General features: G+C 47.1%; 1 protein-coding gene across 2 annotated transcripts in view; it reads right to left on the reverse strand.

Annotated features, from left to right (window-relative positions):
- ARHGAP39 (Rho GTPase activating protein 39) overlaps window positions 1-27724 on the reverse strand; it is a 417477-nt gene that overhangs the window by 127755 nt on the left and 261998 nt on the right. For both annotated transcript variants that reach the window (XM_048841846.2, XM_048841845.2), the window contains exon 5: window positions 19407-19968. In XM_048841846.2, coding sequence (XP_048697803.1) covers window positions 19407-19968 — 562 coding nt within the window. The remainder of the gene's footprint in view (window positions 1-19406; window positions 19969-27724) is intronic.

Below are 27724 nucleotides of genomic sequence, written 5' to 3' on the forward strand. Positions count from 1 at the left end.
TATTATCAATAAAACAAGGTTCACAATATTGTAGCTGGGCTCTCACTTCACTTTGTTCTTATATTTCACTGACTGACAGGTAACGTCCTGCTCCTTATATCCCCAAGAGGGCCTGGCTGACAACATTCTAGAAGGTTCAAGTTAAATGTAGCTCTCAGAAAATCTGGAAGGTTCCACAAGATTCTAGAAAGGTCCAGAACACTCTAGGAGGCTAGTGAAAAATGAAGCCACATTCACAATACCTGAAATATTTACTTCAAACATTCTATTTTCCCTTTTGTCACTAACAACAAAAACAGTGCCCTGAGCCCGGCGCCCCCAAGCCCAGCACCCAGGAGGCTGCCTGGGTTGTCTGCCCCTAAATCCAGCCCTGATCACATTGTCAAATAAGGAGCAGCTGGATTGGATCAGGGCATCTAGTTCAGTGTGCTGCCTTCAGAGCAGTGACTTATACCAAGTTCTTCAAAACAGGGTGAGTTTCCTCCTCCCTCCCCCATAGGGCACCTGGCCAACTGTATAGTACAGGCCCATGATGGAGGTATTTCTTCCTGTCCCCAGCTGACCTTTAGCTCATGCCTTGAAGCCATGAGATTTGATGGAACTTGTGATATTTTATTCTCACATTTGTAATTACAGCTGCTGTTCTTATTAATATACAGCCCTCTAAGGTAGGGGTGGGCAAACTTTTTGGTCCGAGGGCCACATCTGGGTGGGGAAAGTGCATGCAGGGCCATGAATGTAGGGCTGGGGCAGGGGATTGGGGTGCGGGAGGGAGTGCAGGGTGTGGGAGGGGGTGCGGTGTGCTGGAAGGGGCTCAGGGCAAGGGGTTGGGGCGGAGGAGGGGTGCAGCATGTATGAGGGGGCTCAGGGAAGAGGGTTGGGGTGCAGGAGGGGTGCGGGGTGCAGCAGGGGGTTGAGGGGCAGGATGCAGGAGGGGTTCGGGGTGTGGGCTCTGGCCCGGCACTGCTTACCTGGAGCGGCTCTGGGGTGGAGCAGCTCCGTGCGCTGCCCTCTCCTGTGGGTACCTCCTCTGAAGCTCCCATTAGCCGCAGTTCCCTATTCCTGGCCAATGGGAGCTGCAGGGGGTGGTGCCTGCAGGCGAGGGCAGTGCATGAAGCCCTCTGTCTCCCCCCACCAAGCCCCCTCAGAAACATGGTGCCGGCCGCTTCTGGGAGCGGCACGGGGCCCGCAGCACCGCAGGGGTTGCAGTCCTGCAGGCCGGATCCAAAGCCCTGACGGGCTATATCCGGCCCACGGGCCCTAGTTTGCCCACCCCTGCTCGAAGGTGATGTCTGTACTGCGGCTGGAGATGTAATTCCCAGCTCTGGGAGACATACACACACCAACGCTGCTCAACCTAGTGTGCTAAAAATACCAGTGTGGCCGCGGTGGCTGGGTCTAGCCCGAGGTAAAAGAGGAGCAGGCAAAAGTACGACCCATCAGAGATCCTAGGGTGGCCAGCCTGAGTTGTTGACTATGCAGCCACAGACACACTGCTATTTTTAGTGTGTTAAGTCTCCCTGGGCCGGGAACTACAGCTTCCCAGCTGCTGTGTAGATGCACCCTATAAAATAATCTCTAGCTCACATACAATCTCCTCCAACAAAGCAGGGGCCCAGCTTGGGAAGCATTTTCTCTTAATTAAATGTTGCACACTGTACTCAGGTAGCATGAGGATATATTTCTAAGGTGTCCAAGTATACCTATTACCTAATGGTAATCAAATCCCATGCTCGTGGACGAGGATGCTTCCCACCCCCAAATGTACAGTACTGAGTACTGCTCCCTGCAGCAGCCGGGATACCGGCCTAACTGGACTCACCCACCCTGACAATGGCTATGTGTGTACCTGAACTTTTGCCTGCTCCTCTTTTGCCTCTGCTTCAATCCCGGTGCAGCGTTTTGAGACCGTTTGCATCCACCTCAACTTGCAATAACTGCACTTTACAAATCACAGAGCGGCCTCTGAATCCTCTGCCCTCGGAGCAGGATGAACTGCAGCTCTGTATATTACGAAGCACAGAACTACCCTAGCTCTGATCCCTGGGAGGAAGTATGGAGCCATGAGGATCACCCCATTTTCCCCCTTCTGATCATCTCCCAACCCCACTGGATGTCTGTTTATGACACCGTAACAAATGGCTTAATGAGCCAATGGTGAAGGTTAAAACTCCCCAGGCCTCTTTGCTCAAAACCAGTAACAATCACAGTGAGTCAGCGGATGCTTGCAAACCAGGTCTCAGATTTATCAGCTGTGCTCAGTGTGATACCCATTTATTGCTTTCTAACTCCAGGAATGTTCTTGTTTAATTAATGTCTGCAATCACAATGGCAAAGAACATTTCAAGGGAAAGAGCGATTAAATGCTCCCTAGGCTTAGGTATAAAATCTCCCCACTATATTTTCCACTGTATGCATCCAATGAAGTGAGCTGTAGCTCACGAAAGCTTATGCTCTAATAAATTTGTTAGTCTCTAAGGTGCGTATCTTTTTACAAAAAGAAAAGGAGTACTTGTGGCACCTTAGAGACTAACCAATTTATTTGAGCATGAGCTTTCGTGAGCTACAGCTCACTTCATCAGCTGTAGCTCACGAAAGCTCATGCTCAAATAAATTGGTTAGTCTCTAAGGTGCCACAAGTACTCCTTTTCTTTTTGCGAATACAGACTAACACGGCTGTTCCTCTGAAACCTATCTTTTTACAGATACAGACTAACATGGCTGCTACTCTGAAATTTGGGGATAGTTACAGACATCACATATTGCCAGAATAGCCCCTCTGATCCAAGCCAGGTTTCAGAGTAGCAGCCGTGTTAGTCTGTATCCGCAAAAAGAAAAGGAAAGGAGGATTTGTGGCATGTTAGAGACTAAAAAATTTATTTGATCATAAGTTTTCGTGAGCCACAGCTCACTTCATCGGACGCATGTAGTGGAAAATACAGTGGGGAGATTTTATATACACAGAGAACATGAAACAATGGGTGTTACCATACACACTGTAACGAGAGTGATCAGGTAAGGTGAGCTATTACCAGCAGGAGAGAGAGGGGGTGGGGGAGGAGGAAACCTTTTGCAGTGATAATCAAGGTGGGCCATTTCCAGCAGTTGACAAGAACGTGTGAGGAGCAGTGTGTGTGTGTGTGTGGGGGGGAATAAACATGGGGAAATAGTTTTACTTTGTGTAATGACCCATCCACTCCCAGTCTCTATTCAAGCCTAAGTTAATTGTATCCAGTTTGCAAATTAATTCCAATTCAGCAGTCTCTGGTTGGAGTCTGTTTTTGAAGTTCTTTTGTTGAAGAATTGCCACTTTTAGGTCTGTAATCGAGTGACCAAAGAGATTGAAGTGTTCTCCGACTGGTTTTTGAATGTTATAATTCTTGACGTCTGATTTGTGTCCATTTATTCTTTTACGTAAAGACTGTCCAGTTTGACCAATGTACATGGCAGAGGGGCATTGCTGGCACATGATGGCATCTATCACATTGGTAGATGTGCAAGTCAACGAGCCTCTGATAGTGTGGCTGATGTGATTAGGCCCTATGATGGTGTCCCCTGAATAGATATGTGGACAGAGTTGGCAACGGGCTTTGTTGCAAGGATAGGTTCCTGGGTTAGTGTTTTTGTTGTGTGGTGTGTGGTTGCTGGTGAGTATTTGCTTCAGGTTGGGGGGCTGTCTGTAAGCAAGGACTGGCCTTTCTCCCTAGATCTGTGAGAGTGATGGGTCATCCTTCAGGATAGGTTGTAGATTCTTGATGATGCGTTGGAGAGGTTTTAGTTGGGGGCTGAAGGTGACGGCTAGTGGCGTTCTGTTATTTTCTTTGTTGGGCCTGTCCTGTAGTAGGTGACTTCTGGGTACTCTTCTGGCTCTGTCAATCTGTTTCTTCAGTTCAGCGGTGGGTATTGTAGTTGTAAGAAGGCTTGACAGAGATCTTGTCAGTGTTTGTCTCTGTCTAAGGGGTTGGAGCAAATGCGGTTGTATCGTAGAGCTTGGCTGTAGACAATGGATCGTGTGGTGTGGTCTGAATGAAAGCTGGAGGCATGTAGGTAAGCATAGTGATCAGTAGGTTTCCAGTATAGGGTGGTGTTTATGTGACCATTGCTTATTAGCACCATAGTGTCCAGGAAGTGGATCTCTTGTGTGGACTGGTCCAGGCTGAGGTTGATGGTGGGATGGAAATTGTTGAAATCATGGTGAAATTCCTCAAGGGCTTCTTTTCCATGGGTCCAGATGATGAAAATGTCATCAATGTAGCGCAAGTAGAGTAGGGGCATTAGGGGATGAGAGCTGAGGAAGCGTTGTTCTAAGTCAGCCATAAAAATATTGGCATACTGTGGGGCCACACGGGTACCCATAGCAGTGCTGCTGATTTGAAGGTATACATTGTCCCCAAATGTGAAATAGTTATGGGTGAGGACAAAGTCACAAAGTTCAGCCACCAGGTTTGCTGTGACATTATCGGGGATACTGTTCCTGACGGCTTGTAGTCCATCTTTGTGTGGAATGTTGGTGTAGAGGGCTTCTACATCCATAGTGGCCAGGATGCTGTTTTCAGGAAGATCACAGAGGGATTGTAGTTTCCTCAGGAAGTCAGTGGTGTCTTGAAGATAGCTGGGAGTGCTGGTAGCGTAGGGCCTGAGGAGGGAGTCTACATAGCCAGACAATCCTGCTGTCAGGGTGCCAACACCTGAGATGATGGGGCATCCAGGATTTCCAGGTTTATGGATCTTGAGTAGTAGATAGAATACCGCAGGTCGGGGTTCCAGGGGTGTGTCTGTGCGGATTTGTTCTTGTGCTTTTTCAGGGAGTTTCTTGAACAAATGCTGTAGTTTCTTTTGGTAACCCTCAGTGGGATCAGAGGGTAATGGCTTGTAGAAAGTGGTGTTGGAGAGCTACCTAGCAGCCTCTTGTTCATATTCGACCTATTCATGATGACGACAGCACCTCCTTTGTCAGCTTCTTTGATTATGATGTCAGAGTTGTTTCTGAGGCTGTGGATGTCACTGTGTTCTGCACAGCTGAGGTTATGGGGCAAGTGATGCTGCTTTTCCACAATTTCAGCCCGTGCACATCAGTGGAAGCACTTATGTAGAAGTCCAGTCTGTTGTTTCAACCTTCAGGAGGACCTTCTATCTGCTACCCAAGATCCATAAACCTGGAAATCCTGGACGTCCCATCATCTCAGGCATTGGCACCGTGACAGCTCGTTTATTTGCGCATCTACCAATGTAATATATGCCATCATGTGCCAGCAATGCCCCTCTCCCACGTTCATTGGCGAAACTGGACAGTCTCTACGTAAAAGAATAAATGGACACAAATCAGACGTCAAGAATTATAACATTCAAAAACCAGTCAGAGAACACTTCAATCTCTTTGGTCACTCGATTACATTTCTCCCCCATTGTTCCTCACACTTTCTTGTCAACTGCTGGAAATGGCCCACCTTGATTATCACTACAAAAGTCCCCCCCCCCCACTCTCCTGCTGGTAATAGCTCACCTTACCTGATCACTCTTGTTACAGTAAAAAGAAAAGGAGTACTTGTGGCATCTTGGAGACTAACAAATTTATTTGAGCATAAGCTTTCATGAGCTACATCTCACTTCATCAGATGCATGATCATCTGATCATCCCTACTGTATTTTCCACTGCATGCATCCGATGAAGTGAGCTGTAGCTCACAAAAGCTTATGCTCAAAGAAATTTGTTAGTCTCTAAGGTGCCACAAGTCCTCCTTTTCTTTTTGTTGATCCAAGCCAGTCTCTCTTGTATTGCACAGAGGCGGCAGGACAGGAAGCAAGGGAGAGGAGAGTCTTTATCTGTTGGCACTAGTGATTCAGCACCCCGAATCCTATGTTTTGCACCAGAATAGCATCTCCGTGCCAAAGAGGTGCCTGTAAATTGGAGGGAGGTCAGAAGAGAGAAACTAGAACAACAGGCCCAAGAGACTGCTTTATGAGAATGCGTTATTCATAGTACAGTACTTGGTGTGTCTATAGCACATTCCAGCAAAGGATCTCAAAATGCTCCGCAAAAACTTAATCTGTTGGCTCCCCTGTGACCTAGGTCCATATAATTACCCTCATTTTATAGGTGAGAAAACAGAAAGATTTTAAAGCCGGAAGGGACGGTATTAAGATCATATAGTCTGACCTCCCGCATAACACAGGTCAGAGAACCTCGCCCAGTAATGTCTATCTCAAGCCTGTAACTCTGATAGCCCAACTTTTAGAAAGACATCTGGTCTTGATTTAAAGACTTCAAGTTACAGAGAATCCATCACATCCCTAAGTAAGTTCTTCCAATGGTTAATCACCTTCACTGTTAAAAATGTGTGCTTTATTTCTAACCTACATCTGTCTAGCTTCAGCTTCCAACCATTGGATCTCATTAAGCTTTTTCTGCTAGATTAAAGAGCCATCTACTACCAGAAATCTCTTCTCCGTGTAGGTATTCTTAGACCATGATCAAGTCATCTCTTACCCTTTTCTCTTCGAAAAACTAACTAAATAGACTGAGCTTCTTTAGTCTCTCACTATAAGGCAGGTTTTCCAGATCTCAAATCTTTCTTGTAGTGTGGACTGCAGAATTGGACACATTATTCCAGTAATGGTCTCACTAATGCCATATATATAGAGGTAATACCACCTCCCTATTCCTATTCAATATTCCCCTGCTTCTAAATCTAAGGGGATGTAGAACACAGTGACATCCACAGCCTCAGAAACAACTCTGACATCATAATCAAAGAGGCTGACAAAGGAGGTGCTGTCGTCATCATGAATAGGTCGGAATTTGCCCTCTTAGCCACAGCCTCACATTGGGATCTCATGTTCAACTGATTATCTACCTTTTCTCCTAAATCCTTTTCAGTGTCACATCACTCCAGGATACTGTCTCCCCTCCTATAAGTAAACTTAGGAGGATTAGATTTTTATAGGTAAATATCACTAAACATCAATTTTATGGTACACACACATGAAAAAAATTTCCATTGATAATAACTGAAATTTACAGATATGCAACATGAGAAAAATACTGCTTAAGAATGTAGAGTTTTATTTAACGATATTTACTTCATATATTTTGATGTGATTTTGACAATTAGTGTTTTTAATGGTTATAAAGCTTTTAAGTTTTTGAATCTCAAAATCTACCATCATTAAATAATTATTGTCTGACTCTCTGCATAATTTCCCACAAGTGTGAAAATTTAAATCGATTAAAAATGGGGAAAATGCTTAAAAATAAACACTGATATTATCTGCTGAAATGATAAATAAAAATAAAATTCTGCACAACCCATTTATAAGTATGACCTACCCTTTTTTCCTACACATGTCCTTACATTTGGTTGTGATAAAACTCATGTTCAAATGAGCTCACCTTGCCAAATGATCCAGCTCACTCTGTATAACTGACCTGTCCCCGTCATTATTTTTCACTTCACACATTTGTGTGTCACCTGCAAGCTTTACCAGTAAAGATGTTATACTCTCTTTCAGGTCATTGATGAAGATATTGCATAGTTGTGGCTCAAGAACAGATCTGGGGGGGACCCCACTAGAAACACCCCCATAGGATGATGATTTCTCATTACAATCACTTGTTGAGATCTCTGTTAGCCAGTTCCCAATCCATTTAATATGGACTACACTGATTTTATATAATGCTACTTTTCATAAAATCAGAACGTCACATGAGACTAACTCGAATGCCTTACAGAAGGCTAACATCAACTCAGCTACCTTCATCAATCAGACTGGTACTCGCATCAAAAGTGTCAAGTTTGTTTGACATGATCTATTTTCTGTAAAATCATATTGGATGGCTTTAATTGTGCTACCATTCCTTAATTCCTTACCGACTGTGCCTTGTGTCAGCCTTTTCAAGATTTTGCCAGGGATCAGTATTAGCTTTTCCAGTCCTCTCAAACCTCTCCAGTGTTCTAAAATTTGTTAAAAATCAACGTTAGTGGTTCAGAGAGCTCCTCGGCTAAATCTTTTAATAACCTTGGTCCTGCTGATTTAAAAATGTTTAATAGCTGCTGTTTCATATCCTCCCTAATTATTTAAAGAATAGAAAATATTTCCTTATCAATATAAGATATGAGTACATCAGTCTGCTTCCTTTCAGATACAGAAATATTTATTTACTATTTTTCTGCCTTTTCAGCATCTTGACTCATAATTTTACTATCATTATGTAATAGTGGAGCTGTGCTAATGTAAGGTATTTGTTTGTTCCTGATATAATAAAGAATTCCCTCTTATTGTCCTTAACCTTGTTAGCCACAGATTGTTCACTGATACCTTTAGCTTGTCTTATCAGTTGTCTGCATTTCGTAACTGCCAATTTGTTTTCATTGCAATCAACTTCTCCATTTTTCCATTTTTTTTTTAAAAAATTACTTGCTACTTTCATGACCCCTCTTAACCAGGATGTTTGGGGGTAGGGTTTCTAACCAAAGAAACTTTAAGTGATTGCAGAATTGTGGGTTTTGGGGCGCCTAGTAAAGCATTCTTAAACAACACTCCACTGTCCTTCACATTTTTATGTTTGTATTTATCTCCCATTCAATTTTGCTCATGATTGTTTTTAGCTTTGAGAAACTGGCCCCTTTGAAGTACCTGTTATATATATTACTGGTTAGGACTATACTGCATTTGCATATAAAAGTTAGGCACAGAGCCAGGAATAGAATATGGGTCTCTTCACACCTAATCCCATGTTCTGATCCCGCCTTTTGTACCGTGAGTTTGGCTATAGGGTGGCTAAGGGAGACAGGGGGATGGGATGACTATCAACAACTACCTTCATCTGCAGTCTGTTTACAGCCCAGGGGCCAGGTCCTGGAGAGCTCGGGTCAGTGGGAGCTCTGCAGCTGCTGGGCTTGCAGGATTGGGGCATGGTGATGGGGTGTATAAACCCTACACAGCAACAGCCACAGAGGAGTTAATGGACAGAACAGCTTCCCCCACCTGAGGCTAATTATTTGACTAGCAGCAGCTGGGAGAAAAGGCTGCAACTCAGGCAGAAGGAGACACGGTGAGAGAGGTTGGGAAGGAGCTGAAACTGTTTAGGGGGTGGGGTGAGATTCTTGGGAAACAGCTGAGAGGGACAGGACTTTCTAAGGTCCAGGTTATCAGGCCCTTGGGAAAATTACAATCAGGGATTGAAGAGTAGCCATCATAGGACAGATGACCAGAGTTGGTCTTTAAGGGCCACCATACCTTAAATGGTCTCTTTGGTAGACTCATAGATTCCAAAGCCAGAAGGAACCATTGTGATCATCTAGCCTGAACTCCTGTTTAACACAGGCCAGAGACCTGCCCCCAAATCATTCCTAGAGCATAGCTGTTAGAATTTGGATTTTAAAATTGCCAGTGATGGAGAAGCCACCAAGACCCTTGGTAAATGGATCCAATGGCCAATTACCCTCACTGTTAAAAAATTATGACTTATTTCTAGTCTGAATTTGTCTAGCTTTAACTTCCAGCCATTGGAATGTGTTAGATCCTTCTCTGCTAGATTGAAGAAGCCACTATCAAATATTTGTTCCCCACGTAGGTTCTTATAGACTGTGATCAAATCACCCCTTAACCTTCTTTTTGCTAAACTAATAGATTGAGCTCCTTACATCTATCACTATAAGGCAGGTTTTCTAATCCTTTAATCATTCTCGTGGCTCTTCTCTTAAACTCTCTCCAATTTTTTCAGCATCTTTCTTGGTTTGTGGGCACAGGATTCCAGCAGCAGTCACAGAAGTGCCAAATTCAGAGGTAAAATAACTTCTCTGCTCCTACTTGAGATTCCCTGTTTATGCATCCAAGGATCCCATTAGCCCTTTTGGTTGCAATGTTGCACTGGCAGTTCATGTTCAGCAGATTATCCACCATCACCCCCAAATCTCTTTCAGAGTCACTGCTTCCCAGAACAGAGTCCACCATGCTGTAAGTATGGCCTCCATTCTTTGTTCCCAGAGGTATACATTTACATTTAGCCATAGTAAAATGCTCCCCAAGCAATCCAGATCACTAATACAGTGACCCGTCCTCTTCATTATCTACCACTCCCCCAAATTCTTATGTCATCTGTAAACTTTATCAGGCTTTGTTTTCTTTCAGGTCACTGATAAAAACTGTAAACAGTATAGGGCCAAGAACCACTCCACTAGAAACGCACCTGCTTGATGATGATTCCCCCTTTACAATTTCATTTTGAGACCTAACAGTTAGCCATCTTTTAATCCATGTAATGTGCCCCACTGTCATTTTATATCATTCTAGTTTTTTAATCAAAATGTTGTGTGGTACCAAGCCAAATGCCTTGCAGAAGCCTAGAGTTAGAGGTGGAGGAAGACAAGCCCCCTCACAGGGGGCCAGTATAATATACAAGTTTCAGAGGAACAGCCGTGTTAGTCTGTATTCGCAAAAAGAAAAGGAGTACTTGTGGCACCTTAGAGACTAACCAATTTATTTGAGCATGAGCTTTCGTGAGCTACAGCTCACATCATCTGATGTGAGCTGTAGCTCACGAAAGCTCATGCTCAAATAAATTGGTTAGTCTCTAAGGTGCCACAAGTACTCCTTTTCTTTTTATAATATACAAGTCATTGCTTATCAGCTTGTCTTCCCTTCAGTCATACTGATAGGGGCTCATAATGTCACATCAGCAGCAAGACAGTTGGTCTCTAGCATGACACTGTGATTTATCTAGTGCCTTTGATATGAAGCATGGGAGTCCAGGGGTAGAAGAGCACAGCAATAAAAATCAACACACAACCACCAGTTGGGGGTCCCTGACCCAGAACTGCAGAGTGAGCCTCAGGAAAAGGAAGAGAGAGACATCAAATCATCAGCAGCAGCATTAAGGGGAGAGAGCAGGTGAGGGTTTGAAACAGGATTTAAAACAACAAGGGGAGTCAGAGGAACCAAGAGACAACAGCATGGCCCCCATGTCAAATCTACAGTTCAGCCTGAAACTGCCCCCAGAGACGGCAGGTCCCAGCATGTACTGATCCATCTTGGATCAAAATGGAGCACTGGATATTGGGACCTTTAGTATCCACAAGCCACAACTCTGCATTAAAGAAAAGGGTGGCCGTGATGTTCCCTGGTGCAGCCATTGGGCCCACGGCAAATGCCCACATGGCTCTCGCTGGGGCAAAGCTTGGGAGGGCTGTGGATACAGAGAATGCACACGCACACGCACACAGTTCTGGATGATTCAGTGAGTGGAAGCCAGCAGGTTGCTGGCTGGATGATTTAATGGGCACAGTACTGATCAGAGAGGTACAGTAACAAATCTGCTACTTCCCAAAGAGTCAGCGTCATTGCAGCTCTCGGGGGACAGGGGAGAGGGGCTGCACTCTCTTATTCTGGAGTTTGCACAGTGGCTGCTGTTCTCCCTGTCCGTGCCCACAGAGCACCTGTCATACACACAGTCACCCACTCAGAAAGCCAGACCACCACAACCAGCAGCCGCAAGGCCAGGGAACATGATCTCACCCTACCCTCCATGGGCTCGTGTGGGTAAGGAATTGAATCCACCGAGAACAAGAAGCCCTCTGTGTCCAGCCCAGCGCTCCACTGCCTGCCACCCACATGTGAACTCCAGGAAAACAGGCAGCAGAGGAGCCGGCAAACAAGGGAAGGGGCTTGTCTCTGCAGAAAGAGAGGCTACAATGCCGCAGTGATGGTCTCTGCCCACGGCAAGCTGCTCTGCCCTCAGACGCTCCACACTCCGGCTGTTTGGCAGCTGGCTCAAGGAGGCCGAGCTAGCAGCACTAGTCATGCTGTTTGAACGTGGACCCTGATCACTAGCACCCTCACCAAAAAGTAATGCTGGCGGCTATTCCACACTGGGTGCCCAGTACTCTGGACACGTACCACCGGGACAGCCCATTGCACGGCATTCTACAAGGATCTCTCGATTCTAGTTACGTCCCTATCCTGCCCTCACCACGGCAGCGTCTGAGCACCTGCTCTCTCTGCTCCCCACATGACTCCCACTCGCAGGGAAGCGGAGGGAGGACACCTGCTCTTAGGTGCTGGCTGGTCCAATCCTGGGAAGCAGAATAGGGTTATTCTTTCCAAGGCTTTGAGACATGAGTCTTACTTCTTTGGGACGATGATCCCAGAACCAATGAGTTTCATGGTTAGGAAGTTTTCCCAAAACATTATCTCCCACTTCCCCCTTCTAACCTTTATCCTATTATCCCTCATTGCTCCCCACATCCCTGACTCCCACATACAAGCCCCTCCCTGGTGCTTATGCCTCACTAGTATTTGAAGCACGTTCTGGTCCCCTCCCTTAGTCATCACTCCGCCAAGCTCCACATTGTTTGCTCTTTAAACTTTGCCAATATCTTTCCAACAATGAGATGCCCAGAATGAAACCCAGCATTCCTGGTTCAGGCTCCCACAGCCAGGTACAGTGGGGTTAGCCCCTCCCTGCTCCAGGACTTGAGGCCTTTGCATGTACCGTCACAAAATTACATAGGCCTTTTTTCCATTATATCACTTTGCAGGCTGGCAGTTCACAGGCAAAGGCACTGGGGGAGATGGCAGAAGACAGCCACTTGGAAGCCTGGTGGACCTCTAATGGTGTTCCAAGCTGCCATAGGTGCATGGGTACCTATCTGGCTCTGTTGAACGGCTACTATACATCATCGAAAACAGGCATCTGCACTAAACGGTGCTGCTTCAGAACTGATGATGAAACCAATGATAAAGTGCAAGCTGCTGCATGCATGCCAGCCCAAAGAGGCAGAGCTGGAAAGCAATCCCCCGCCCACTGTACAAACACAAGATACAGGGATCACACAGAGGGTGCCCAAGCTTTGCCTAAACAGGCCTATTCTGGCAATTTGCCTGGGGCCCGAGGGCCACAATTAACCTGTATAAAACTGGAGCAGGTGGCAGCTACTCATCTTTAAAGCCTTGCAAACCACTGCCCAGTATCTAGCTTCAAAACCACAGTCTCCAACACCACCTGGTAGCTGCCATTATCCTGGGTCCCTTTCAACCCACCACAGGGACAGACAGCATTTGTGGCTCTAAGGGATGGCCTCCTTATGCCCAAAGAGAGGACAAGTCCATCCACACTCACCTTGCTGGACCCCTCTGCTGCACCTAATACCACTGATCACCAGATACCTCTGTCTGGCCCTCGAGAGGTTGCCGGGGTGACCAGAAATACCCCGAAGTGGCTCAGGCCCATCCTCTCCAACCAAACCCAAGAGGTTGTTATGGAGAATTGCTTCTCCACCTCCAAAACCCAATAACCCCCACATTATTCAGCATCTCTAGGCAGCCAACAAGGGCTGAATGGCCAGGAAGACACAGACAACACCCAGCTCTGCTGCTCCCCTACATCGAATGTAGCCAGCACCATCGCCCAGCTTGTGTGTCCAACTCAGAGCATCACCATGGGCACAGAGCAGTCGGACCCAGGCAAGACCAACTGATACTGGTAAGAAGAGAGAAGCACTTTCAAGAACTTGCCTTCCCTGTAACCTCTCTGCTATCCAGGGCCTATTCCTGCATATTAAATCAATCTGTAGGCTTTTGGTCTTTGGGCATCTTTACTGGGTGCCCAAACAGTCATGGCAGCAAAACACTCCCAGTTTCCATCTGCAACTTGCCAGAAGTGTATGCCTGCTTGTAGCAGACTCAGAACTGGCCATGCATGGCTGCCAGGCTCGCTTACTGCAACCCAGATGTCGGAATGAAGCCTCGAGCCCTGGAAAAGCTCCATGAAGTACAAAATGCATCAGCCTGTCTGATAGCAGCACTTGGAGCCATGAACACAGCCCTGTGGCTCCCTTCTGAATACAACTCACTGCACAGGCTCCCTTCTGAATACAACCCAATACAAGGTCCCTGTCCTGATATTCAAAATTCTCCATGGAAATGACCCCAGCTACATGGGAGATCACCTCCCCTCCTCAGCCATAACTATGTTCCACTGGAACCATGAAACAGTCAACCTGTGGGGAAGGCTCAGAGAATCATGGATATTCAGGCCAGAAGGAACCACTAGGATCACCTAAACCTAATCTGACCTCCTGCATAGCATAGGCCACAGAACCTCACCCAGTGCTTCCTGCATCAAGCCCAGATTTTATGATTGAACTAGATCATATTTTTTAGAAACACCCTATCTTGATTTAGAGGTTCCAAGTGATGGAGACTACCACGTTCCTCGGTAAATTGTTTCAATGGTTAATTACTGTCTCTGTTAAAAATGTTTGCCTTATTTCCAGCCTGAGTTTGTCTAGCTTTGGCTTCCAGACATTGCATCCTGTTGTGACTTTGTATGCAAAGATTAAGGAGCCATCTATTATCAGAAATCTTCTCCTCATGTAGACACTTACATGAGACCAAACTTTACCAGGAGACAGATCTAGACTGTGGAACTCAATGCCACAGGAGATGAGATGACAGCCCTCATCACTTGGAACTAAATCTAAAAAACCTCATCTCTCAGATTTCATCTTCCCTTAGTAAGTTCTTCGTATACACAACACACTCACTCCCCCACAAATGCTAAACTATTAATCCGGCTAGTTCTCCCACAGACTGAGAAGGGAGAAATGGTTATTGCTGTATCTACTTTTAAATATGTGGAGGCGATGCCCAAATATTGTTTATGGTGATGGGGACCAGACAAGCCAGTAGATCAGATAGATTCAATAGATCTTTAACTCACATATGCAGCCTCTGGGAAACACAAGACCCATGTTGTGATGCTCCAACTTGATTTAAGGGGTCTTGCTGTACATAATTTAAGGCAGAGAGAGACTAAGAGGGAGAGACAAGGATGAAAGAGGTTTTCAGCTATGATTTGAAATGGATGGAGAGATACAGAAAGGCTGTTCTAGGCAGCAGGAGATGCACAGGAGAAGGCATTTGCACAATAGGTGACTAGATTTTGAGCAGGGACAGAGAGGGATTTGGAAGGACAAGACACACTTAGATGGTAATGTTGCTTGGACTGAGGCCTGGTCTACACTACACAGTTAGGTTGACATAAGGCAGCTTACGTCGATCTGTGTCACTGCCGATGTCAGTGTCCTACTACACCGACATAACTCCACTTCCATGAGAGGCGTAGGGCTTATGTTGGTGTAGTTAGGGTGATGCAGTGTCCCCTAGACACTGTGTTCCTTACATCCACTGCTGGCAGTCTTGTCAATTTCATGGCATGAGCCATGAAACTGAGAAGAAAGCTGGGAAGCAAGGGCCCACCTGCCCCCCAGCTCCCTGGAAAGCTAGGTGGTTGGATCCCACTCCTGGCTGGGAGTCAGGGCGAGAGGTCTGGGTGGCTGGACCCCACTCCCAGTAGCAGGGGATGGGGGCAGCCTGCCAGGAGCCTGGGAGCCTGTGAGGCAGCCAGGGTCTCAGCAGGAAGCTGCCAGCAGAGCTGATTACTGTGGTGGCTTACGTTTCTAGTATAGACATACCCTAAGTCGAGTCTTTTAACAGAAGTGGGGAAGGGGGGATTTTGAACCAGATCAGGAGATGAATGAGGCACCTGGACAGCTGTGACTTGGGAAGGCCATGGAGAAGGAGGAACCAGGCTACGTATAATTAACAAACTTGTATACACATGTTGATATCTGTGTTTCTGCAAGACTAAACCCTTAAGCAGCTGCTGTCAAGATGAGCCTAAGTGCTAGTGTGCAGGGAAAACAGAGGGTTGCTCCCCAGCCTTGGTTTGAATGACCAGCAGGGGTTACACCAGACAGTAGGCTCCAATGCAGAGCTGTAATAAAGAGAATCAACCAAACAGCACATCATGCTGTTGATGAAACTAGATTTAAGGCATTTGTTCAAGAGTCCAGGTCAAACAAGCAGAGCAATGTTTGTCCCCCGGGGCACCACACGTACTGGATGGGAGCTGAAGGGACAGAGCGAGTTCTTCCCTCCTGAGACTAGGACGTTGCTTAAGAAGCTGTTGACTATACAGCAGGGGAAACGTGGGTCAAGAAATAAAGGAAACTTCACAGCCAACTGCGTGGCTTATTTTAATGACTGTCTGCAGCTCCAGCCTGCCAGGAAAGGTGTTGGCACCTTTGTTCTCTCTCTGATTTTGTAGCGTTGTCATCTCAGGGACTCCTGGTGAGTTATTATAAGGTAAAGGAAAAGGAAACAGTTTAATGCATTTTCACACCTCGTTAAAAAATAATTTTCTCCTGAATGGTCGTCAGGCAGAGAGCATTAGCTGCGGCTTGCCCCGGTCAGGAGTTAATATATGGTTTACTGCTTCATGATTGAAAATAAAAGCCTTACATTAATAGTGTCTAGAGTAACCAATTACTAGCTTTACCTGCAGCGCCAGACAGCAAGGAGGTGGAAAGCAGATGATTCAGGGATTGCCATATTGCAGGTGACATTTATAGGGAAATGACACTTAATGGGTCAGAGCTGAAATCGAACTTGCAGAGGGGCAGCTTTTAAAGATGCAGCTGCTCCTCTTTCCAGCTCACCAGCAGAGCCTGGAGAGAAAGATGGGAATGTGCTGAGGTCTAACTTCCTCCTCGCCCTCTCGATGGCCTGAACACCAGCCCATGCAGAATGCAGCTCAGGGCTCGTCTACACAGAAAGAAAAACCCATGTCTGGCCCATGCCAGCTGATTCAGGCTCAGACTGCAGGGCTGTTTCCTTGCTCTGTAAACTTCTGGACTCAGGCTAGAGCCCAAGCTCTGGGACACCCACCACCAGCTCACTGGGTCCTAGAGCCCAGGCTCCAGCCCAAGTCCACGCAGTGAAAACTGCCCTGCAGCCCAAGCTCTAGTCAGCTGCCACGGGCTGGCTGCAGATGTCTAGTTGCTGTGTAGACAAGAGAAACACATCCTTATCTCCCTTCCAGTCACAGACTCATAGACTTTAACGTCAGAAGGGACCAGCATGATCATCTACTCTGACCATTGGCACATTGCAGGCCACAGACCCTCACCCACCCACTGCTGTAATAGACCCTTAACCTCTAGCTGAGTTCCTGACGTCTTCAAATCATGGTACGAAGACTTAAAGTTACAGAAAATCCACCATTTACACTAGTTTATACCTGCAAGTGACTTGTGCCTCATACTGCAGAAGTTGAATCCCGCTCGCCCCCGCCCCAGGCTCTCTGCCAATCTGAGCCAGGGGAAAATTCCTTCCCAACTCCAAATGTGGCGATCAGTTAGACCCTGAGCATGTGGGCAAGATCAGACAGACAGACACCTGGGAAAGAATTCTCTGTTGTAACTCAGAGCCCTCCCCAGCTAGTGTCCTGTCTCCAGCAGTCGGGGATTTTTGCCACCGGCAGTCGCCAATGGGCCACATGCCATTGTAGATAGTCCCATCCTACCATCCCCTCCATAAACTTATCAAGCTCAGTCTTGAAGCCAGTTAGGTTTGTTGCCTCCACTTCTCCCCACTCACTTCCAGATACAGTCCAAAATGCCCTCTGCCTATCTAGGGACATTTACAAACCTTCCATGACTGTCAGCCTCTTCTTAGCTCATCGAGTGGCAACATTTTTCTTATTTCTCCCAGTGCCCTGGTCAGCCCTGGTCTGTGAGCCTTCTCCTGTATCTTATCAATGTTCTTTCTGTGTTCAAACCTCACCTGAAACCATCTCTTCTGCTGCCTGCATCTGGGTCCGGGGGTGGGGTGTGAAATGCTCTCCTTTGCACTCCCCTGATCCTGGCATTGCTTTGTGCATGGCTGTGCCCCCATGCACTGAGTGACAGAGCAATATCCAGGCTGCTGACTGACACGGGGCTCCAATGGGCACTGGGGGCTGAAAGTGCAGCCCAGGATCAATGTGTTATGGGTGTGCCCCAACCATACTCTCTTTTCTCCAGTCATGCCCTTTTCCCTGCTAGGCTGTAAGCAGCTGGGAGCCCCTACACCTGGGTGATCCTCTCCAGACTTGCCTAAAGCAAGTTTACATGAATGTCACACTAGTGACGCAGTGCAAAGCAAGGAGGAGCTGGCTTGGTGTATTTCCCATTGCGAAGCTTGTGCACTTTGGGAGACAGCTGGCATGACAGACACTGCACAAAATGAGATTGGGTGGTGCAAGCTTTTCCCCTGCTCCTGCGAAGAGCACATGGAAGCCTTTACACTGTCCCACCCCTGCAAACCGCATCAGTTCAAGAGCACTGTAAGGATTTGCTCCCATGAAGAAGCAGGCTCAGACTACATGCTTGTGCACACCCGTTGGGCTACCAGAACAAAATGCTGCCAATCCCACTGCCTCATCTTCATTTAGGACCTGAATCCTGCTCCCAGCGAAGTCAAAGGGAGCAAGAGCAGGCCCTAATAGCTCTGATGGCTTCAAACCTGTGCAATGAGCATGTAGATTCAGATTTAATGCTGTGCTCACCAAAGTGAGATTAGCATTGTGAAGCTTGCCTGTCTAGATAGCAACTTGCACAGCAGAGGGGGAGTACAGGAAGTTGTCACTTCTGAAGTGCAGTTCAGCTCTGAAAAGGACCCTTAACAATGGCCTTGTGGGGGTCTTTCACGGACGCCAGATGAAATGTACTAAATTTATGAGAAACTGTTTTTTCCAGCTGCCAGCTCCGCAGCCTGCCCCTCACGTCTGAGTAAAGCTGGGTGCTGTTCTCCAGCTTCTGTATCATCACTGATAATAAGATTCTGCTGTTGGAACGGAGTTAATCATTCTGATGATGATGCAAAAGCCAGGAGATAATCCAGCTCCCTTCCCCACAGCTGGGTTGCCTCTGCAGGGCTAACAGGAGTAGAAAACGGAATTTTGTCACTGAAGTCAGGAAATCGGACTCTGAATGTGCAGAGGAGCCCTTTTTCCATACTTGCCATAATCAAGAGGGCCATCCGGATAGCCTGGCTGCTCTCTGCTGACAGTGTTCGCGAACCGGCAGGACATGCACATCGTTAAAAATCACACCGCAGCAATCTGTGACATTTTCATCACTAGAGATAAGCAAAAGGCAGGTCTGGCTACTTACATTTCTCCTCAGAACAAATACACGCTGAGGACCAGCGCAGGACTGTGTGGGCCCTGAGCAGAGATGAAGAAGGCCCCAAACATCTGTACGTTACACATGTGTGCATGTGGCATGTGTGCATGTGTAAAAGAGCCCAGCTGGTGCTTGGTGAAACCATTAGTTGTCATTTAGGTCTAACATGAAGCTATTGAGCTCATTTCATGCTGGATCTCATGCTGGATTTCACAGTGTCCCAGGGATGAAAGGCCAGTGCTAAAGCCTATGGATGCTTTCGCTAAGCCTCTCCGGCTGGCCGGTTATTTACAAGTGCTTCACTCGTCTCACAGGGAGGTCACAATGCACAGTACAAAAGGAAAAAAGGGTTTCAAGTTCTTTAGGGTAAACATCAACCAACAGCAGTCTCTCTCTTACCTTTGGTGTCATTCACCGGATCCATGTGCCGGTAAATATATCCTTCTAGGTAGGAATGGAATTTGGGAGTGGGCGGGAAGAAGGCCAGGCAAATAGCCAGTAGCTCCCAGCCCCGTGCCAGACTCTCATAACGGAAGTTCTCAGTGGTCTGCCGGCACAGTTGGATGTATAGCTCGTCCCTCAGACCCTGCATGCTCCAGCCTTTGGTGGCGATCTCCAAAGCCACGTTGAGTTGATCTGCCTTGGCCCGCCGGTCCCCCATGTACATCTGAATCAGTTTAAATATCTCACATGCTTCCTTCTTGACGTTGCGGTCGCTGGTCATGATCATGGGCTTCTTGATGGACTCGCTGCTCCAGGCCAGCATGTTGGCAATGGAGACCTTCCTCCGGAAGAGCCCTTGGGTGTGCTTGTTGAAGTGCTTGGAGGCCCAGTTCTCAATGTCCGTCTCCGAGGAGGGCTTTCGTAGGGTGAAGGTAGGGAAGACACAGCTGGCACTAGGCATCATATTTCTGTTCTGTCTGCTGCTCTCAAACTGGGCACAGGCACCAAGATCCTCCGACTGAGAAACAATAGCCAGACAAGTCATTGTTACTATCTGCATCGACCCACTTAGATCCTTCACAGACAGTGAACAGCAAATCAATCATTACAGAATTAACAGGGCACCCAATGCACCCACCAAGTTGTGGACACTCCTAGGAGAGGGGTTCCTAAGGCCCACAAAGATGTAAAACTAACAGACAGAATCATGGATAATAAGTAAAACACTTCATCAGTCACATTTCACCAGCCAATATTATCAGCTACTACTGGGAGAGGCTGTATTAGAGCAGGTGAGCGAAGCCACTGATCAGCCGATGTCATTGCTCCATTCATCCCCCCTCCCCACTGATCACTATGGCCATTTTGCTCACTCCTACTTACAGCCATGGTCAAAGGAAGCCAGTGGGACTGTACAAGCTGTAACTCCACGGAGAGCTTCCCGCAGTGTGGAAAGCAGACTGGAATGACAGATGGCATTACCTGCCTTAGGCCTCTCCATGTAACTGGGATATATACAAGTCATCATCTCAGACCACTGGTAGGCTATACATGTTTATCCAGCTCAGTGTACAGCTGGAAAGGGAAGACACTCACCTGTGACCAGAGTCTGCTGAGTAGAATATGCTCCACCAAGCCACACTCTTAGGGTCATGAGTCTTCATATGTCCACGTGCCCTGTGAGGGAAGGGGCTTTTGGGGTCTACACTGGGGCCATGTTTAGTATTCAGAGTTGAATACAAATAGGGGTTAATGAGATATTTCCCTCTGGACGTTCAGAAGCTGAATATTGGGCTGGCTCTGTATTAGGCAGAAATATAACCACATTCAAGAGGAATATGCTGCACAAGTGGGCGGTTATTGACCCAACAGACTGTGGCCTGGAAAGATTTAGTTCTACCCATACAGACCTCCATACAGAAAGGCAGGCTTTGGACATTACTTTGCATAGGATTTTGTCCCCTGTCCTGCTCAACTTTCCCTGCCCTGCTACAGGCTCGCTATAGTACTGAGAATGCCTGTTGTATGGACATCTGTTTGTGGCTTTTCTCTGCATTGCGCTGTGGAGCCCCTCACTCACTAGGCACGTGGCAGCAGTGTACAAGCACCAGCCCTCCACCTCACCCTCCATGGGTGGGCAGAGAGGGGACCTGGCCCCCTGTGCCCCAGACCTGGTTGGTTAAAAGGCTGGGAGGAAATCCCACGCCAGTTCTACCTCTCATTGGAAGCAAATGACAGCAGGAGCTCAGCCCGACCCAAGTTGGGACAGGGGATTGGTTGCAGGACACTTGGTTGGCTCTGGTGGTGGGAAGAGGACCAAGAGCTTGGGCAGTAAGCTGCTACAGCTGCCTTAGGGAGCAGACCCAGATGCAGCCTGGATCTGGGGGGCTGGAGCCTGGCACATTGAACAGGTCAGGGCACAGCTGCAGCCAGACGAGAGGCATGGTCCAGACACAGCAGAGGAGACCTGACCATCATGGCAACCACAGAGACAGACACCCGGCAACCCAGCAGAGACAGGAATCACCACTCAGGGCTGGCATTGCTCCCAAGCACCCGTGGTCCCTGCAGGGGTAGAGGAGCCCTCTTCTGGCACTGGAGCTGGGGCAGTCTGGACTGTTACTCAGGCTCGACAGCAGTGCTCTGTATTTTGGCACCGGGGACTCAGGATGTTGTGCTATAGCTGCGGGGGGACTCCATGAGGAGCTGCCGAATGGCTCCTTGCACTCATCGAGCTATCGCCCCGCCCAGATAAAGTCACTGGTTTATGTCCAGATGCAGCATATATTTGTGGGGTTAATGCCTGCCTCCCAGAGGCTGTGGAAGGGGGTTGGACCTGTGGGAGGAAGTGGGGTTCTCCACTCTTAAACATGTGATTTGGAGTATGGGGAAGGCACCAGAAACCGGGGTGCCACCCACAGCAAATGCTACAGCAGACAGCTCTTGGGAAAGGAGAGCAGCATGAGCTAGGTCCCATTCGGTGCCTGGGGAGTCCAGTATTTTGGAAGGGCTTCCAGACCCAGTTAGGTCTTCAGGCACAAAAAGGTTCTGCCAAGGCCTGCATCCCAGGAACTTGCACATGAAGTTCTAGGCTTTTTTGCGAACAGTTGATGTCAAAGCTTTCCCCCAAATACAATAACTGCCCTCTGGGCACACCCTAATAAGAGTCAGTATTGCTCTGCATGACACATTTGCACCTTCCATCTCAGGACCTCAAAGCACTTTACAAACATTAACGAACTAAACCTTGCAACGTCCCTGTAGGGAACTGTCATTCCCATTTTACAGATGGAGAAACTGAGGAAGGGAGGAGGGAAGTGATTTTCCCACCATCAATGTGGCAAAACCCAGACCTGTTCCTTAACCACAAGATCATTCTTTCTCCCCAAATACATACTCTGCACACTGTGTGCAATACATCAGTGCCCAGCACAGCCTTGGAAGTCCTTGCCTTAGCCTGTCTCTCATGGCACAGCTATACCGATATAACCCTCGGTGTAGACACTCTTATTCTGCTATGAGAGTGGCTTTTTTTGGTTTAGCCTAAACCTTGACTCATGCAACCTAAGCCAGATTGAAAAAAGGCACTTTTATATCCAAATAAGGTTTTCTACACAGAGGGCTATACCGGTATAACTACATGGTTTAAATTCACATCTTACCTTATACCATGACAGCTTTCCTGTATACACAAGCTCTTAGTAGTACATAAAGTGCACTGTCACTGTCTGCATTGATACAAAGCTGTCTAACCCGACAGAACATGACTTGGGGGGTGAGACCGGAGAGACCAGAGAGACTGAAAAATACAAGCTGCAAAGACAACTCAGGCCACGAGTTGTACAGAATATAAAGCAGTACAGAATTTAACCCAGTATTCAAATTCTAATAAGAACACTGGAATGAAAGCATTAAGGCAGCTATGAACATCAGTCTCTTTATACATGCAGCTAACAATTCCATCTCTGTTTACACGGTGCGCTTTTCATTACTACTTTTTGCATGTGATGCTTCACTCAGCAATGAAATGCAGCCAGCTCTGGTTGAAATAACTGCTATTTAACTAAGCACACCAATGCTACACCATAGGGTAAAGCAGGAAGTGACGAAAAAAATCCTATCTCCACTAGAAATGGAAGGCAGACAGAATACAATACTCCAAGTTGGCCAAGAAGCTGGGGGTTGACACTCCTACTCTTGTGAAAATGGCTGTAGGAGCTTTACTAACCACAAGAGAACAGGTCGTTGGTTTTTACATCTCATCTGAGACACATTCTGCAGCTGTGTGAAAATACTCACTAGCTCCCAACAGCTCAAAATAAATGTGTTCTGGCAAAAGACAGATATCCAGGGGAGGTGGGAATGTGAATGTGGTGCACTCATGGAGAAGGCCACTGGTCAGAAAACTTCACGAGAAAACTTCATCTTTCCATATTGACAGAGTAACCAACTTTACAGGAAGGGGGTCACAAAACCAGCTCTGCTCTCACTGAACATCTCCCAGGCAGAGCATCCTGCATATGTGCACTCTACAACATATGCAGAGATGAGTTTGTGTGTAGGACCTAAGGTGAGAGGTACGGTGTTTTTAATGTTAGTTCCACAGCATTGAAGGGATTGGTTTTGGTTATAACCAGCAGTAGTTGGCTAACACAGTGCAACTTTAAGAAAGGAGGAAAGTCTTGTGGTTGGGGCAGAAGCCTTAGGAGTCAAGAGACTCACATTCTATTTCCACCATTACCCCAGATTTCCAGTGTGACTTTAGTCAAATCATTCCACAACTCAGTTTTCCCACTGGTAAAAGGAATTGATGTTTGCCTACTTCAAAGGGCTGTGAACTCAGAGAATGACTAGGCAGAGGGGGAAAAACCCCAAATTCAGCAAGGTCTTTCCCACAAAAGTAGAGTGTAGGGGTCAGAGTCAGGAAAGCATTGCTGTTCAAGACATCACATAAGCATGTGCTTAAGATGCACTGATTGTGCTGTCCTGAACCAGGGCCTAGAACTGGAAGTGTGAACTACCCTAAGAGAAAGGACAGAGATTTTCACTCCAAACACTAGGGCCCCCTTCTGCCTTAAAAACAATCATTGAGCAAGGGGCAGGGAAAGCAGAGCTGAAGTGAACACCTCAATTATTTGGATCATTGTAGCTCATAGACACCCCAGTCATGGACCAGGAACCTATTCCATGGGGACCAGACAGTGCCCTTATGACATACACCCTGTGACAGAAAGTGAGAGGAAGTTAATTCATGTTTGAAAAGCACTAGAGATTAATACTGATTTGAAATGGGAGGCCTTGTCAGTGTGCCTTTAAAATTAGCTGTGTCTAGGAAATGTAGACCAGATGTAAAGATAAACGTATTTAAACCAAAAACTGATAGCGGTTATAGCATGTGATTATAGCGATCATAGCATTGTTGGGGATTGGTCCTGCTCTGAGCAGGGGGTTGGTCTAGCTGACTTCCTGAGGTCCCTTCCAACCCTGATATTCTATGATTCTATGTATGATGGGATTTTTGCATAAAGCCAGGAAACGTAACTATCCCTAAAAATAACAGCTGGCCCAGGGGGCAGAGTGAGGTGAAGTCTGGTGGCTTAAGCCCTCAACTGGAAATCAAGAAATCCTGAGTTCTAATTCCAGCTCCCAAACCAATTCCCTTGCACAAGTCACTTCCTCTGCTTCAGTTTCCTCAGTTGCAAAGTGTATTTGTATTCATATTACAGTAGCCTCAACCAGGGCCCTCATGTAGTAAGTGTTGTACAAACATACAAAGATGGTCTTTGCTCCAACCAGTTTACGATCTAAGAAGACGAACAGATTATGAAGACTAGAGAGGGAGATGATCCAATATATACATTTTTAATACACAGTGATACAAAATAATCAACAAAAGCAAATGCAGTTATGGCCATAAACAGGTGCAATCCCCTCTCTCCACCACTTCGGTCCTCTGAGCCTGGCTGATTTCCTGTGGGCAATCCGGAAGCGGTGGTGTTGAGAAGGGATCAGGAGCAGCCCAAGGAAGGTGTTCCATACATAGGAGCTGTCTAAATACAGAGATAATATTTGCTGTCTAAATACAGAGAGTTTTTTGCCCACCTCACAGGGCTGTTTGGGGAATTTCTTTGTTAATGTCTGTAAAGTGCATTTAATGTAAAAGCTCCCTATAAATGCCATGATTTCTATTAGTGATCAGACACACGGTGATGGCCACAACAATGCCATAGAAAGAACAGCAAGAGAGGAGAGCGCTAAGTTTCCATCAATTTATATGGCCTTTATCACTGTAGTATCTGAGCATCTCTCAGCTGTTCATGGATTGTATGCTCACAGCACCCTGGGGAGGCTGAGAAGAGTTCTCTCTATTTACCGATGGGAATGGAGGCACAGAGAGGCTAAATGACTTGCCCAAGGTGTCACAGAAAGTCTGTGGATGAGCTGGGAATTGAACCCAGGGCTCAAGTCCCAGGTAAGCACCCTTTCCACTGAACTCCACTGCAGTTCTGTACCCCCAGCCCTGCAGCTAGCCTGCCACGTGCACATCACCACACCCTGGGCCCAGTCCTCCAGAAAAGCTCATGAAAGCCATTGATCGCCTTTTCAGGTCTACAAGATGGAGTTAGCGTGACTAAATGGCCCTGCAGTCACAGCTGTGCCAGAAAGGGGCATGAGAAAAGCAGGGGGATGTGCCACACGCTGACACAATGTGGTTTCTTTAGGGAGAGGCAAAAGCAGGAGGGACTTTCAGCAGGATTTGGTTCTACACCTCATTCAACTTTTGCGATAGGTTCATAGAATCATAGAATATTAGGGTTGGAAGAGACCTCAGGAGGTCATCTAGTCCAACCCCTGGCTCAAAGCAGGACCAACACCAACTAAATCAACCCAACCAAGGCTTTGTCCAGCTGGACCTTAAAAACCTCTAAGGATAGAGATTCCTCCACCTCCCTAGGTAACACATTCCAGTACTTCACCACCCTCCTAGGGAAATAGTGTTTCCTAATATCCAACCTAGACCTCCCCCACTGCAACTTGAAACCATTGCTTCTTGTTCTGTCATCTACCACCACTGAGAACAGCCGAGCTCCATCCTCTTTGGAACCCTTCTTCAGGTAGTTGAAAGCAGCTATCAAATCCCCCCTCATTCTTCTCTTCGCAGACTAAACAATCCCAGTTCCCTCAGCCTCTCCTCATAACTCATGTGCCCCAGCCCCCCAGTCATTTTCGTTGCCCTCTGCTGGATTCGCTCCAATTTGTCCATATCCCTTCCGTAGAGGGGGGACCAAAAGTGGACACAATACTCCAGGTGTGGTCTCACAAGTGCCGAATAGAGGGGAATAATCACTTCCCTCCATCTGCTGGCAATGCTCCTACTAATGCAGCCCAATATGCTGTTTGCCTTCTTGGCAACAAGGGCACACTGCTGACTCATATCCAGCTTCTTGTCCACTGTAATCCCCAGGTCCCTTTCTGCAGAACTGCTACTTAGCCAGTCGATCCCTAGCCTGTAATGGTGCATGGGATTCTTCCTTTCTAAGTACAGAACTCTGCACTTGTCCTTGTTGAACCTCATCAGATTTCTTTTGGCCCAATCCTCCAATTTGTCTAGATCACTCTGGACCCTATTCCTGACCTCCATCGTATCTACCTCTCCCCCCAGCTTAGTGTCATCTGCGAACTTGCTGAGGGTTCAATTAATCCCATCATCCAGATCATTAATGAAAATGTTGAATAAAACCAGCCCCAGGACCGAACCTGGGGCACTCCACTTGATACCAGCTGCCAACTAGATATTGAGCCGTTGATCACTACCCGTTGAGCCCGCTGAGTTCAGATCATATTAGGAGATGGGAGAATGGGCCGGGGGACAGGTGGTGGGAGGGATGCTGACATGACCAATGAGCAGCTGAAGAGGAGAAACAACTTCAAAGCAGCATATTCCCTAGCACCTTATTTTGGGGCAAGGCCAATAAACGAGTGCAGGAGCCCAGGGAATCAGGAGGTCAAAGGTCTATTTCCAGCTCTGGGAGTCAGGGATATGGCAGAGCCCTCTTTTGCCTTGGCCTGATTGGAGAAGAAAAATCTTGGTCTCCAGGGGCCCAATCCTGCATCTCTGAAGACAGATAGGAGTTTTCCCAGGTCCTCCCCTGAGATCAGGGCTTGGTTGCTGCAGGCCCCGCTGTGTTATCTAACATCCAATCAAGCAGTCGTTTGTACAGGGCCTAGCACAAGACCCTGATCCTGACTGGGACCTCGAGGCACCACAGTAATACACATATTAAAAGGTAATACAGTTATCTTACTACCCATCTCCCATTCCCAAACTTTGCAAATCAAGCTTGATGACATTTACAATTGCTATGCTCCTTGTCTCAGGTGAAAGTGAAGTGTCTCATGGAGGATAAGGGCATCAATGGCTATTAGCCAAGATTGTCAGGAACACAATCTCATGTTGTGGGTGTCCTTAAGCTTTTGACTGCCAGATGCTGGGACTGGACGCCAGGGGATGGATCACTCAATAATTGCCCTGTTCTGTCCATTCCCTTTTAAACATCTGGCAGCAGCCACTGTCGGAAGACAAGGTATTGGGCTAGATGGACCACTGGTCTAGAGACCCAGTATGGGCATTCTTATGTTCTTAACTTTTCTCTCTCTTATCGCTAAGCCACCACGCAAGGCAGCTCCTCAGCTGGTGCAAACTGTCCATTGGACTTCAGCCGAGCACCGACAATTTATATCAGCCGAGGATTTGCCCCTCAGCGGGCAGCATT

Source organism: Caretta caretta, chromosome 2 (genome assembly GCF_965140235.1).
Source record: "Caretta caretta isolate rCarCar2 chromosome 2, rCarCar1.hap1, whole genome shotgun sequence".
Classification (NCBI taxonomy): domain Eukaryota; kingdom Metazoa; phylum Chordata; order Testudines; family Cheloniidae; genus Caretta; species Caretta caretta.